Genomic DNA, 14,646 nt, shown 5'->3' on the forward strand with positions numbered 1-14,646 from the left:
CCCCCTCGGGTCGCTCTCCAGCGTGCGGGGTTGTCTGGCCCCGCCCTCGGCAAGATGGCGGCGCCCAGGTTGAGTGCGCCTGGTCTCCGGGTCCTGAGCGGGACCTCGCGTCCCGGGAGACTGTTCGCTCCCAGGTCCAAGTCGTTTTGTTCCAGTGCTACTACCTCTAGGCCCCTGAGTGCTCAGAGGTTGGCAGAGAAGCTCCGAGCCCAGAAGCAAGAGCAAAAGACGAAGAAAATACCGGTGAGCCTGGAAAGACCACAACTCCCAAGAGGCAATGCTCTCACGGCTTTCCCAGGTGTGGGGTGCCGTGGGCAGGTTCTGTAACGGCAAGTAAGTCAGTGTTGTGGAGGACATACAGTGTGATGGTCGGAATACCACCGAGAGAAAAGGACAATGCTGGCACAGTGTCTTTGTGGGCACTTTTGCTACTGCCAGGCTCAGACCCAAACACCGCGTGGGTGTGTAGGTGAGATAGATACCGATGTATGGTCCCAAAGGAAGGCATGGGTCTAAGTCTACAACACAGTCATCCCCCCCCCCCCCGCCCGCACGAAACCTAAGTCTCACTTAAGGCCATCCTCAGCGCTTCACTTCCTCGTTACGCTTTTGCCGCCCTTCTCTCTCCTTAGGTCCCTACAAACCCTGTTCAGCGGAGGGTGCAGGAACTAGTGCGATTCACACAGCAGCTACAGCGAGTTCACCCCAATGTGCTTGCTAAGGAACTGAGCCGAGGGATTCTCCACCAGGACAAGGACCTCGTGGTCATTAATAAACCCTATGGTCTCCCAGTCCACGGTAAGAACCACGTGGGCAAGGGAAAAGAACCTGCTGCTGCTTCCTTCTACAGCTAGGGGCACTTCTGAAGCCTTACCTGTGAGGCACTCTTGAATTCAATTAATTTAGCCTTTGTATACTAGTATCCCATGTATACGACCACTGCTAACACAAACCAGTGCCTAGTCCCCACTTCCAAATATCTGACAGTGGGCTTTATGCAGCCTCCCACAGGGATTATTGCAGAGAAATACAAAAGCTGAATTCTGACTGTGGGTTGTGTGCAGCCTCCCACACAGGTTGTTGCAGAGGAATACAAAAAGCTGTGTGCTGACAGTCTTAATGATTAATTCTCCTTCCAAACGCGGGTGGGGTTCGGGGGAAGAGCTGGGTGCCAGGTCTAGGAGAGGCTGAGGCAGGAGGATCAGTTGTTCAGAGCAGTTCTTAGCAACCGCAAAACCTCATTTCAAAATGAGAGGTAGGGAAACAAGAACAAAAACTCTGGGGAAGAGGAAGTTAATATGTAAGAGGGGGGAGGGAGTGATATGTCTGGAACTTAATGGATGTCCTGATTCTGCTAAATGTAGTGATAAGGGACAGCTGAAGTGAATCAGAATTTGGAAGGAAAAGAAAAGAAAAGGAAAAAAAGAGAAAAAAAGGAACGTATTTATCAAAGACTTGCAAGGGGAATATAAGAATTTTATTGGAAGGCCGGGCGTGGTGGCGCACGCCTTTAATCCCAGCACTCGGGAGGCAGAGCCAGGCGGATCTCTGTGAGTTCGAGGCCAGCCTGGGCTACCAAGTGAGCTCCAGGAAAGGCGCAAAGCTACACAGAGAAACCCTGTCTCGAAAAAACCAAAAAAAAAAAAAAAAAAAAAAAAAAAAGAATTTTATTGGAGTAAATAGCTCCTTTGGTGGGCAGTACAGAGAAATAAAGTAGGCATTGTTAAATGCGGCTGTGATTCCCGCCCCCCCCCCCCTCTTGATTTCCTAGCAGGTTCTTGCCTTATCATTCTCTGATGAGGTTTTTAGTTGTTGGGGTTACTTTTTTGTAGATATCTATATTTTTTAGATAACAAAGCAGAGTTGGAAGGATAGTGATCTCTCTAAGGTCAAATGGAGATGCAAAGAGTAAATCTAGGGCTGTCTGATCTCAGAGCCCCTCTTAACTTCTCTTCTGGAATGCCTCAGTAGAGCTTGTCTATCCCACAGAATCTGAAGAGAAAGCCACAGTGTTCCCCAGACTTTAGTTACTGCAAGTCCTTGGGATGCTTGTTAAAATATGAGTTCTGACTTAATAATCTGGACTGGGGACCTGCAGTTCATTTTAAAGCTAATGAGAGCTCTGGACCTATTAATGTTAGTAATCCCTGCCATGTGGTCATAACACAACTGTAGGAAATGGGGATAACTTATGCAGTAAGGAGTGTTCTCTCAAGAAGAGTTCCTCGGTGAAAACTCCAGCTTCTGGCTCTCTCTGTCATAGGTGGCCCTGGAGTCCAGCTCTGCATCACTGATGTGCTGCCCATCCTGGCAAAGATGCTTCGTGGCCACAAGGCAGAGCCTTTGCATCTGTGCCACCGCCTGGACAAAGAAACCACGGGTGTAATGGTGCTGGCCTGGGAGAAGGATATGGCACATCAAGTCCAGGAATTGTTTAGAACCCGCCAGGTGGAAAAGAAGTACTGGTAGGAGGCCTGTTAGTGGAAGAAATGAAGACATCTCTTTTATCTGTCCATTGTACTACAGGAACTATTAATAGAAGGCATTGTACTAGGACTCAAGAGGATATAGTCTATAAAATAGCTTAAATACTTAGAATATTCAGTGATAAAATAATGGTTCATATGTGTGTGTGTGTGCATGCTCACTTGTGTGTACATGTGGATAAAATAGTGATGTGTGTGTGTGTGTGTGTGTGTGTGTGTGTGTGATTGTGTGTACATGTGGAAGTCAGAGCAGGATGTCAGACTTCTTTATCACTCCTTATTTTATTTTATTGAGATAGGTGTTTCACTGAACCTAGAACTCACTGATGGTTAGACTAGCTGAAAAGCTAGACTCCAGGCTCTGCCTGTCTCTGTCCCCTTGAGCACTGAGGTCACAGATGTGCACTGCTGTACTGGACTTAGCATGGCTGCTAGGATTCCGAGCTCATCATCATGCATGTGAAGCCAGCTGAGCCATCTCCTCAACTGCTGTTGTTTGTTTATTTTGTTTGTTTGATTTTGTTTGATCGGTTTTGAGACAAAGTTTTACTTCCTAACTTTGGCTGGCCTGGAACTTGCTACATAGACAGGGATACCTGCTTCTGCTCCCCAAATGCTGGGTAGAAAGGCCCGCAACCACTATACCCAGTGTTGTTGTTTTTTTTTTTAAGTTTATTATTTGTGATGTATATAGTGTCTGTCTGCATGAATGCCTGCATGACAGAAGAGGGCATTAGATCCTATTACAGATGGTTATCAGCCACCATGTGGTTGCTGGGAATTGAACTCAGGACCTCTGGAAGAGCAGCCAGTGTGCTTAACCTCTAAGCCATCTCTCCAGCCACGTGTTGTTTTTTTTTTTTTTTTTTTTTTTTCTTTTCTTTTTTTGGTTTTTCGAGACAGGGTTTCTCTGTGTAGCTTTGTGCCTTTCCTGGAACTCACTTGGTAGCCCAGGCTGGCCTCGAACTCACAGAGATCCACCTGGCTCTGCCTCCCAAGTGCTGGGATTAAAGGCGTGCGCCACCACCGCCCGGCTTACGTGTTGTTTTTTAAACGTTTATTTATTTGTGTTTCTGTGTGTTTGTGCATGCACATCTGTGGAGGTCAGAGGACAAGTTGGAGTCAGTTCTCTCCTTCCATTATATGGGTACTAGGGGTCAAACTGAGATTGTCAAGGTTAGCAGCAAGCATTTTTATCTGCTATGCCATCTCAATGGCCACTGATTTGTTTCTTGAGACAGGGTCTCATGTAGCCCAGGCTGATCTTGAACTTCTGATCCTCCTGCTGAAATCACAGGTGTACACCACTACACCCTATTCCAGTGTTTTTAGAGTATATTCCTTTGAAAACAGAATTGCAGATTTGAATGGTATGCATGTTAAAAAAATGTTTAGTATTTTTTTTTTTTGAAATTATATTTATTTCATGTGTATGTGGGGATTTTGGTCTGTGCACCACATGCATGCAGTGCCTGTGGAGGCCAGGAAAAGGCATTGGATCCCCTGGAACTGGAATTCCAGATAGTTGTTAGTCACTATGTGGGTGTGAGGAATTGAACCTACATCTTCTCGAAGCCCAGTCAGTGCTCTTAACCTCTGAGCTGTCTCTCAAGCCTCATATTTAAAAATTTAATAGGGCTGGGCTGTGGTGGCGCACGCCTTTAACCCCAGCACTCGCGAGGCAGAGGCAGGCAAATCTCTGTGAGTTCAAGGCCAGCCCTGGTCTATAGAGCGAGATCCAGGAGAGGCACCAAAACTACACAGAGAAACCCTGTCTCAAAAAAAAAAAAAAAAATTAATAGCACCTAAACTGCTCTCCAAAATAGTTGTTAGTTTCCGCTCTCACCAGCAGTACTGAGTACTCAAAGCATTTTCAAAAAGCCACTCACATAGGGGTTTTGTGTTTATTTTCTGTTTGAATTTCCCTTTCTGAGATCAGACTATTTCTCCTTAGATATTTTCCTATTGGGATTTGATTTATAAATATTATTCTATGCTTTGCACATGTAGTTCTTTTTGTTTTAGAAATTGTGCATTAACTTTGTGATCAAGGGAGCCCTTTAAAAACTATATATGGGGCTAGGTGGTGGTGGAATACACCTTTAATCCCAGCACTCGGGAGGCCGAGCCAGGCCGATCTCTGAGTTCGAGGCCAGCCTGGTCTACAGAGCAAGATCCAGGACAGGCACCAAAACTATACAGAGAAACCCTGTCCCTAAAAAACAAAAACAAAAAAGAAAAAAAGAAAAAAAAAAGAGATATGAGGAGCTGAGTGGTGGTGGTGGTGGTGGTGGTGGTGGTGGTGGTGGCGGCAGCGGCGGCAGCAGCGGCGGCGGCAGCGGCGGCAGCAGCGGCTGCGGCAGCTGCGGCGGCAGCGGCACCACACACCTTTAATCCCAGCACTTGGGAGGCAGAAACAAGCAGATCTCTGTGATTTTGAGGCCAGACTGGTCTACAAAGTGAGTTCCAGGACACAGAGAAATGCTATCTTAAAAAACCAAAAGAAAAGAAAACAAACAAACAAAATCTACGTGTGATCTGGAGAGGTGGCTCAGGGGTTAGACCACTTGCTGCTTTCAGACATCTGAGTTTGGATCTCAGTACCCATAACTGGCAGCTCACAACCACTTGTAACTTAAACTTCAGGGGATCCATCACCTGCCTCTGGCCTGTATGGCCACCTGCGCTTGTTGATAGATACAGACATACAGAAATAAAAATATTTTCTGTTTTCGAGAAGCTATACATTCTATGACCCACCCACAGTGGTTCTCATTCATGTCTGGTGGCTGTGGGTTTAGCATCTGTGTCTTTTAAAGTTTCTAAAAGCTTAGTGACAGAGCTAGGGCATCTAGTATGCATGAAGCCCTGAACTGGTTCTCATACTAAAGCATAACAAGTTCTATAAATAACTGGAATATACAGTCAAATTTAAGAGCTACTGGAATAGTTGGGGGCGGTCCCATATGATTTTCATGATGTAGCGCCTAGCCTGAGAGCTAGATACTCCTCTTTACTTGTTTGTTTTGTTTTTCGAGACAGGGTTTCTATGGAGCCAGGGCTGTTCTGGAGCTTTGTAGACCAGGCTGGCCTCGAACTCACTGAGATCCGCCTGCCTCTGCCTCCCGAGTACTGGGATTAAAGGTGTGTGCCACTACCACTCAATGAGCTAGATATTTCTAAACTGAAATCTTCTAAGCTAAAGTCATGTTTATTGATTGTAGAATACTTTGGGAAAAAATTAAATGATCTTTCATGGATATGTACAATTAAAAGAAAATCAAGATAATTGGATTTTGTATCCCATTTCTCTTTTGATTATAAATAGTAGTGTGGGGGTTTGCAAGGGTGGATGGGGGACTGGGGAGATGGGCAGGATTGGGATGCATGATGTGAACATCACAAAGAATCAATAAAAGTTAGTAAAATAAATAAATAGTAGTGGGTTCTAATCTCATGCTGAGTGAACAAACATGTGACTGAGTGACAGAATGAATATAGTAAAAACTCACAGGACTGTCCCTACCTGTTTGCTAGTCAAAGAAGCCATGAAATCACAGCCATAATTCAGTGACCCATTCTAGAGCTCTTTTACATACATAGACAAGAAGCTGCAAAAATGGAAGTAAGGATGGTCCATGGTGAGGTCTTAAGCCCCCAACTCCCAGCAGCCCCTTCCTGATTTTTGTGGCTCAATCAGCAATCTGTATTGTCACCCCCAGGGCCATCACTGTGCGTGTCCCCTTGCCCTCGGCAGGAGTCGTGGACATCCCCATCGTGGAGAAGGAAGTGCAAGGCCAGCAGCAGCACCACAAGGTAGGTGAGCTGCCTCCCTGAGGCGTGGGTTTCTGTCTTGTCTTGGGAATCATGTCTTGATTTCTCTGGCTTCAGATGACGCTGGCCCCGGGTTACCGCATGGACAATGGGAAAATGGTAAAGGTGCGGGCCAACCGGAGTGCCCGTGTTGCTGTCACGCAGTACCAGGTGCTCAGCAGCACTCCCTCTTCCGCCCTCGTGGAGCTGCAGCCTATCACTGGTGAGGATGCCCCATTCCACTGTGAGTGACCGTCATGCTTTGTCCAGGGCCTTGGCCTGGATTCTCCCCTTATTCTGAGCCACTGATGTTGCGTGTAGGCTGTGGGTACAGCTGACTTGTGTGACCCTGTCTGTGCTTCTGGTGCAGATCTGAAACGAGGGTCTCCGTGTCCTGGGATGATTGTGGGGAGTAGAAGAATAGAAGAAATAATACACTATGTATCATACACTGCCTAGAACTTGTGATCCTCCTGCCCCAGCCTCCCAAATGTTAGAATTATAGTCATGTGCCACTGTGCCCAGCTTCAACAGAACACAGCTTAAATAGCTTTATTTAAAAACATACAAAGCATTTCTTTAAAAAAAAAAAAAAGCATTTGATCCAGCAATTCTCTTCTTTAGTTTAAAAAAAAAAAACTAAAACATTGCATCCCTATGTTCATAGCAGTAACCCAAGATGGATGAATGGAGAAATAACATGGGAATGTTAGAAAAATTATGAAATTCTGACATGGATGAACCTTGAAAACATTATGCTAAGTGAAGTAAGCTAGATATAAAGGATATATTCTGTATCATTTGTCTCACATAATATACTTAGAGCAGTAGATTCATAGAGAAAGTAGAATGATGCTTGCCAAAAACTAGTGGTGAAGGGAGCCAGAGGGGAGGAATAGGAAGCCATTGTTTCCGCCAGTGGGTTTTAGTTGGGGAGGATAGGAAGTTCGAGATGGATAATGTTGATGGTTGCAAACCAGTGTAATGTAACTGATGCGACTGAGCTGTGCACTGTGTACTTCAGTGGCTCAAGTGAGAAATATATATAGCATAATTAAGAAATGTGAGGCTGGGGACTTAGCTCAGTAGTGGAGCACTTGTCTGGCATACACAAGGCCTTTAGTTCAATCCCCAGTACTGAAAAGAAAGAAAGAAATATGCAAAATAATAGTTTATTACCATATAGTAAAATTATAAACAGTTAGGGTAATTGTAGACATAAAGGCCATGATATGGCTGTCTAGAATATGTATGTTTATTTCCTAAGCTGGCCGGTACTGCATAGCTTGGAGTTTCCTCCATTATTCCTTATTGCATTTGGTGCTGCTAGTTCACTGAGCTTTGATTTAATAGGATTTGAAGTAGATGTCAGCACTAGCATCGTTTCTGTTGCTCCTCATAAATGTTTCTTTCCTTTTTCTCCTAAGGAATAAAACATCAGCTTCGAGTTCACCTGTCTTTTGGGTTGGATTGCCCAATCCTTGGTGATCACAAGTACTCAGACTGGAGTAGGTTGGCCCCTCAGGTAATACTGGTTGTATTCGTTTTCTGTTACTGTGATAAAACACCATGACCAAGGCAACTTACATATAAAAGTTTATTTTGGCTACTGTTTTGTGGGAGTCCATTTTCAGATTTCCTAGTGGCTTTGCCCAGCAGGTCTGCATAGAGAGGATGATAGAACCATGGGCCTGAGTGCAGGTGTCTGAGATGGTCTGCACTTGGCTGTGCTGGGCGGAGGTCTTTTGCACCACCCCTTGGCATTTCTGTGAATACTCTAGGGCAAAGGCAGTCGGGGCCCATTGGAATAGGTTCCAGGCCCTCTCGAGGCTATCCTTTATTTTCTATCTTTATCTTCCCCCTCTAATTCTTCTAATATTTCTTACTACCTTTCACTCAAGAACACTCTGGGGAAATGTGGGGGTGGTGGGTAGTGCCCCCCAACCCCCTGCACAGAGGCATAAGAGCCCATGATGGTGGGGAAGCATGGCAGCAAGCAGCCATCATGGTGGCAGGAACTAGGTGCTCAGAGCTCATATCTCAGATGCAAGCAGCGAAGCAGAAAGAGCAAAGCCTTGAGTTCCCAAAGCCTGCCCTCAGAGACACACTTCCTCTAGTACCAGCTAAACCTCCCCAGATAGCACCACCAACGATGGATCAACTGTTCAAATGCCCAGCACTGGGGGGCGCACTTTCAAACCACCATTGGTTTAACTGTGTACAGTGTAACAGGTAAGAGAGAACTGCCCCCCCCCCCCCGGTTTTGTGGGTTTGGAGATAATATTTATGGAGATAATAACCATTGAATGGGCTTGCCCCTGCTGTGCCAGTGCTGAATCCCCTTGATCTTTCTGAGACAGGGTCCACTGTGTAGCCTAGAAACCCTCTGTGGGTCACGCTGGTCTTGAACTCACAGAGATCTACCTGTTTGTAGATCTACCTCCCAAGTGCTATGATTAAAGGTGGGGCCACCATGCCCAGCAAGCACTTCTTTCTTTCCTTTGTTTGTTCTGAAACAACAGTGGAGTTTATTAATAAGTGGTTTTACTATAGAGACAGACATGGGCATCAAGAGACAGGGAGAGAGATAACACGCTGGGGGAGAGGACATCCCCTAGAGTAAGTGAAGGTTCTCAAGAAATGTGACATTTAAGTGTCTTAATAATAGCAATATATGTGATTTGGGGTGCTTCTGAAATTACATTGTTCAAAGCATTTAGAAGATTAAAAAAAAAAGATGTTTTGGTAAACTTACCTTTTATTCTTTTCTTTTGTTAAAACCCTGAAGTAGGTCATGACAAGGTATCGTCTCCAGGCATGGCAATGTGCTTGTAGCTTTTAGAGGCATCAGAGTCGTTGCTGTCTTCATGGAGCCTCAGGCTGTGCTGTCGGAACCTCAGTGGTTCATTTGTTTACTTTCGGATATTGTTGGGAGGCTGTCTATCTAAAGAACCCCGGGGGAGTCTTTTTTATTGGTTAATATTAGCACCCATTCTCTTAAAGGGCCAGAAATTGGACCCATAAGAGTTTCTCTGATATGATTGTATTTTTCTTACCGAGGTTCTACGCCTTTCCTAGACTTGCCCCTGAGGCGAGCTAACCATTACTGGTCTTGCAGAGGTTAGTGCAGGCACTTCTCTAGTTCAAGTAGCTGGCTGTGCTCTCAAGTGTCTGTCTTTGCTTTCTGTAGAAGCTTTCTGCTGGCACACTGAAGAAGCTGGGGCTGCAGCAGGCAAAGGCCCGCTACATCCCCCTTCACCTGCATGCTAGGCAGCTCGTCCTGCCTGCGCTGGGCTCCAGAACAGAGGAACTCCTCCTGGCCTGCAGGCTGCCTCGCTTCTTTACATGTTCTCTGCACCGTCTGGGTTTAGAGATGCCAAATCAGGATCAAAGCAGAGACAAGGAGGCCAAGCGTGTAGACGCACAGTGAAGACTGTTGGGCACTTTGGCCCTGGAGCTCTGCTGCAGTCCATGGATCCTGCTACCTTCTCATTTGGAACAAACTACAGAAGAGCCAGAGGGGATAAGGTGAAGAAACTTGGCCACTTGAGGACTTTAATGGAGAATGAAGTCGTATTTCCTATCAGTTTGGCTGTAATGTGGGAAAGCGTGCTGGAAGTCTCTCCTCGATAGGTCTCTTTGCCAAGATGGAAGAGAGCCTAGGACCAGAAAGATTGGACCAGTAAAGGAGAACCAAAGGATGGAATCTGTGGCCAGGACCTATCTTCATCCAACAGGAAGAAAAGCTTCTGAGCCTTCAGGAGTGCTCCCTTGGAAAGAATGTCTTGGATAATCATGCATCATGGGACCCAGGGATTTGTCAACTAGAACATGGGTGCCATACTGTGAACCTGTGAATGGGTTGTTTAGGCGAAGTAACGGTGGGCAGCTAACCTAAGTGAGTGAAGCCTGGAGGGTGGGAGGCGGTGACTGGGACAAGGACCAAGCACACAAACTGTCTAACGATTATTAGCTCCAGCCGAGGGCTGCCCTGTGGGCAGAGTTTCTGTTTTCTTGTAGAGAACCAGGAAATCTAGATATTTCTGTGAAATCTCCCAACCTGTTGCCAACTAAATAAAAACATTCTAAAAAAAATATTTTTTTTTTGAGATTACAATTCCATCATTTCCCCTCCCTTCTTAGGCTTCCAGACCTTACATGTACCCTCTCCCTCACTGTCTTTCACATTTATGGCCTCTTTTTCTTTAATTGTTATTGCATGAGAGTGTGTGTGTGCATTCCTAAATACATAATACATCCTGCTAAGTCTATATAATGCTACTTACATGTATGTTTTCAGGGCTGACCATTTGGTGTTGGATAACCCACGTTGTGCTCTGTGGTGATATACTGTGTACCGTAGTAAATTTGCCTGAAGATCAGAGAACAGAACAAGCCACTAGATTAAACATAGAAACCAGGCATTGGTGGCACACAACTTTAGTCCTAGCACTCAGGAGGCAGAGGTCTGTCTGGATATCTGTGAGTTCAAAGCCACCCTAGACTGCATGAGATTGACTCAGTCCAGGAGAGAAACAGCCAGGCTGTGGTGGCGCATGCCTTTAATCCCAATTATTGGGAGTCACACACCTTAATCCCAATTATTGGGAATCACACACCTTTAATCCCAGCACTAGGAAAGTTGAGACAGGAAATGATATGGCTGGGCAGAGAAAGGTATGTAAGGCGTGAGGAAACAGGAACTAAAGTCTTTCGGCTGAGGAATCCTAGAGGGAAGAGGTGGCTTGTTCCTTTGTCTCTGCTCTTTCAGCATTTACACCAATATCTGGTACAAGGTTTTTTTTTTTTTAATTAAAAGACCATTTTAAGATTGGAGTTACAATGCTCTTGCCACTGTTTCTCCAGTCTCAGCATTCCTTAGTTGCTTATAGTTCTTTGTGTAGGGTTAAAGCCTCGTGAGCTTTCTCTCTTCCACGTTACCACATTAGCACATCCACTGGTGTCACCCTTGTCTAGGTCATGCTAGGGCAACCATGGTGCTAAGACTTCATGGATGTAGTTTCTGACATTTCTAAGAGACACGATCTCATAGCACACCCCCGACCCTCTTGCCTTTCCAGTCTTTCCTCCCCCTGTTCCACAGTATTCCCTGAACCTTAGGAGTAGGAGCTGTGTTGTAGATGTATCCACTAGGACTGGCTCCACAACTCTACTTCTGATTGGTTGTGGTTTTCTGTAATGATTTTCATATGTTGGAAAGAGAATTTCCTTGATGAGGGGTAAGAATACTTACCTCTGGGTATAAGGACAAATATTTAGAATGTAGTTAGGGGTTATCCTGATTTAGTAAAGTGGCTGAGAAAAAATGGAAGACACTCAGTGAGGCTGGGAAAAGGCACAAGTCAAGTGCTTGCTGTGCGAACAAGGGGCCCTGAGTTGGGCCCTTGGCTCCTGTGTAAATGGCCGGCACAGTAATATAGCTAGTGCTGAGGAGGATCCCTGGGGCTAATGCTGAGGGATCTCTGGGGCTAGTGCTGAGGAGGATCCCTGGGGCTAGTGCTGAGGGATCCCTGGGGCTAGTGCTGAGGGATCCCTGGTGCTGGTGCTGAGGGATCCCTGGGGCTAGTGCTGAGGACTTGCTGGCCAGGCAGTTCAGTCACATTGTCAAGTTCCAGATTCAGTGAGAGACCCTATTGCAAAGTGTAGAGCATGATTGAGGAAGACTATGTCATTCTCTGGCCTTCACACAATCGTGCACCTGGATGTGCGTACACATGCATAGACACACAGATGGACACATTCACTTGCACACACACTCTTAGGCAGCTAAGCACATATTTGCAGGTTGAATTTGGTCTTTGGATTACTAGTTTGAATCTGTTTAAATGAGTGATTTGGAAGCTTAGGGAGAGACATCTTGAAAGTTAGGATTGACGTTTCTGCTGCATGCAATGCTTGGCTTTCTAGAGTAGGGATGGCTCTGGTTAATTCATGATTGTGGTTATAAGGGTGCTGCCATTTCATACATCCTTGGTCTGTAAAGTCTCCTGTTCTTGTTTCTCAGGAAGGAGATGGCCATGCTGAGCACCCTAGAGATGGAATTTCACTGGCCTCCCTGTCAGTTAATATAACCTGCTCTTATCGTGGTCTTTAAACAATCTTTTACATCAGTGTTTCTCAACCTATGGGTCTCGACCCTCAGGGGGTCAACCTTTTGACAGGGGTCACCTAAGATCATCAGAAAACACAGATATTTACATTATGATTCTTAAGAGTAGCAAAATTACAGTTATGAAGTAGCAACGAAAATAATTTTATGGTTGGGGGTCATCACTACGTAAGGAACTGTATTAAAGGGTCACACAGCATTAGGAAAGTGAAAAACCACTGTTTTATCTAGGTGCAACTCAAAGTTTGGACTGAGTTTAAGAAAGCTGGGGTGACAGCTCACGTTGGAAAGGCTCCAGGACAGCTTTTATATGCTCTCTCTATGGAGTAGCCCCACCTTAGCTGAGGTTTCATCTTCCACGGTTTTAGTTACCTATAGGTAACTGTAATCTGAACAGATTATGTGGAAATTTTTAGAAATAAACAATTGATGAGTTCTATGTTATACATCATTCTGAATAGTGTGATGGAACCTCTCACCATCCTGCTTATGCTGCCTGGGTGATGAATGTTCCCTTTGCCAGCATGCTGGTGGTGTATGTACTACCACTCCCCAGCAGTCACTGTCGCCACTTAGTTCCCAGACTTTATCAGATCAGTTGTCTGACTGTCCCAGAGTTTGTCAAGTAACATTTTCAAAAGACCACATTCACTTGTTTTATTATAGTATGTTATAATTGTTTTTATTAATCTCTTACTGTGCCTGGGTTGCAGATTAAACTCAATTTTAGGTATGCAAAGAAAAACTGTTTTTGTGGGGTTTGGTAGTATCTGTGGTTTCTTTCTCTTTAACATAAAAAATTCTGAATCCGGGCATGGTGGCACACGTCTTTAATCCCAGCTCTTAGGAAGTATAGGCTGTTAGATCTCTGTGAGTTTCAGGCTGGCAAGCTTGATCTACATAGTGAGTTCCAGGCTACACAGAGAGACCCTGCCTCAAAAAACAAACAAACAAAATTGTGTGTGTGAGTGTGCATGAACATGAGTGCAGAGGACAACTTGGGTGAGTCAGTTCTCTCCTACCATTTGGGGGATCTGGGAGCTGACCTCAGGTTGTCAGACTTGGTGGCAAGCATTCTTACAGAGCTATCTCATTTGCCCCAATAGCTGTGATTTGGAGCATCCACTGAGAGTCTTGGAATACATCCCTCTTGGACCGAAGAATTTCGGATTGAAAATACAACTTTCCCATCCCTTTCCCTGTTTTCTTGCTACCTATTACTCTCCACGATGAATTGATAGCCCACCCAGGTTAGGTGACTATATTCAGTTATATAAGGCTTAGATATTTGGGGTATTTTTTCCCCTTGTTTAGCATGCCATGTTTCTCAAGATAAAGTGATAAGAATGTGACATTTAGGAACTGTTGATGACTGCTTTGAGGACCTAGTTGAACAGGAATGTCCTTAAAGTGGGGACCTGAAGAGAAGAGCAGATGATAGAAATAAAAGTTCATTGGGAAGAAAAGAGGGAGTGAAGTAGTCGGGGCACGAGAGAAAAAAAAATGACTGCATTTGTGTCCAGTCCTCGTTTGTCCTTTTGGTGTCTCCTAAATGGGGACCTCACTCTTTAATTTGGCAAACTGAATAATTAGCAGGCTGAGAATACCGAGACTGTTCACAGTTCTCAGCAACTTTCTCAAGAAATGGGAAAATGTGATTAGCTCCCCGATGTTCAAACCATGGAGGGCCAGGAAGATTGTCCCCTAGGCTGTCACAACCTCATAGGGTGACTGAGAGCTAGCTGCATTGTCTATCCTGCTCAGTATCACCATGAATTGCTACACTGCTATTCTCTGTCAGCTTTTGAAAATTAATTTTTAATTTCTTGTTTTGTTTTGTTATTTGAGACAGGGTTTCTCTGTGTAGCCCTAAAAGTCATAGAACTGGCTCTAGACCAGGCTGGCCTCAGACTCACAGGTATCTACCTGCCTCTGCCTCTCGAGTGCTGAGATTAAAGGTGTGAGCAATTTTTGATTTTTTGATACGGGGTCTCACTATATAGCCAAGGCTGGGGTTAAACTCATGGTCCTCTTATCTCAGCCTCCTGAGTGCTGGTGTTACAGGTGTGCATCACCATGCCTGGCGTTCTGATGTTGTTAGTTCTTCAGTGTTGGATAACAAGCTAGTAAAGTTGATAGTTTGAGAGTTGTTAAACTCCCCTAGAAAACTGGCTGTCCACACTGAAGACAGTGTCCATTCCACATGAAGCCATGTTA

At 45.1% G+C, this 14,646-nt stretch overlaps 1 protein-coding gene across 1 annotated transcript; it reads left to right on the forward strand.

Annotated features, from left to right (window-relative positions):
• Positions 1 to 23: 23 nt before the first annotated feature.
• On the forward strand, positions 24 to 10,386 carry Rpusd4 (RNA pseudouridine synthase D4). The gene is made up of 7 exons (XM_042280640.2): positions 24 to 243; positions 633 to 798; positions 2,264 to 2,465; positions 6,209 to 6,302; positions 6,378 to 6,522; positions 7,727 to 7,824; positions 9,490 to 10,386. The coding sequence occupies exons 1-7, from the start codon at positions 55 to 57 to the stop codon at positions 9,727 to 9,729; spliced, it is 1,134 nt and encodes a 377-aa protein (XP_042136574.2). The 5' UTR covers positions 24 to 54; the 3' UTR covers positions 9,730 to 10,386.
• Positions 10,387 to 14,646: the final 4,260 nt, after the last annotated feature.

The sequence above is a fragment of the Peromyscus maniculatus genome, chromosome 7, assembly GCF_049852395.1.
Source record: "Peromyscus maniculatus bairdii isolate BWxNUB_F1_BW_parent chromosome 7, HU_Pman_BW_mat_3.1, whole genome shotgun sequence".
Classification (NCBI taxonomy): domain Eukaryota; kingdom Metazoa; phylum Chordata; class Mammalia; order Rodentia; family Cricetidae; genus Peromyscus; species Peromyscus maniculatus.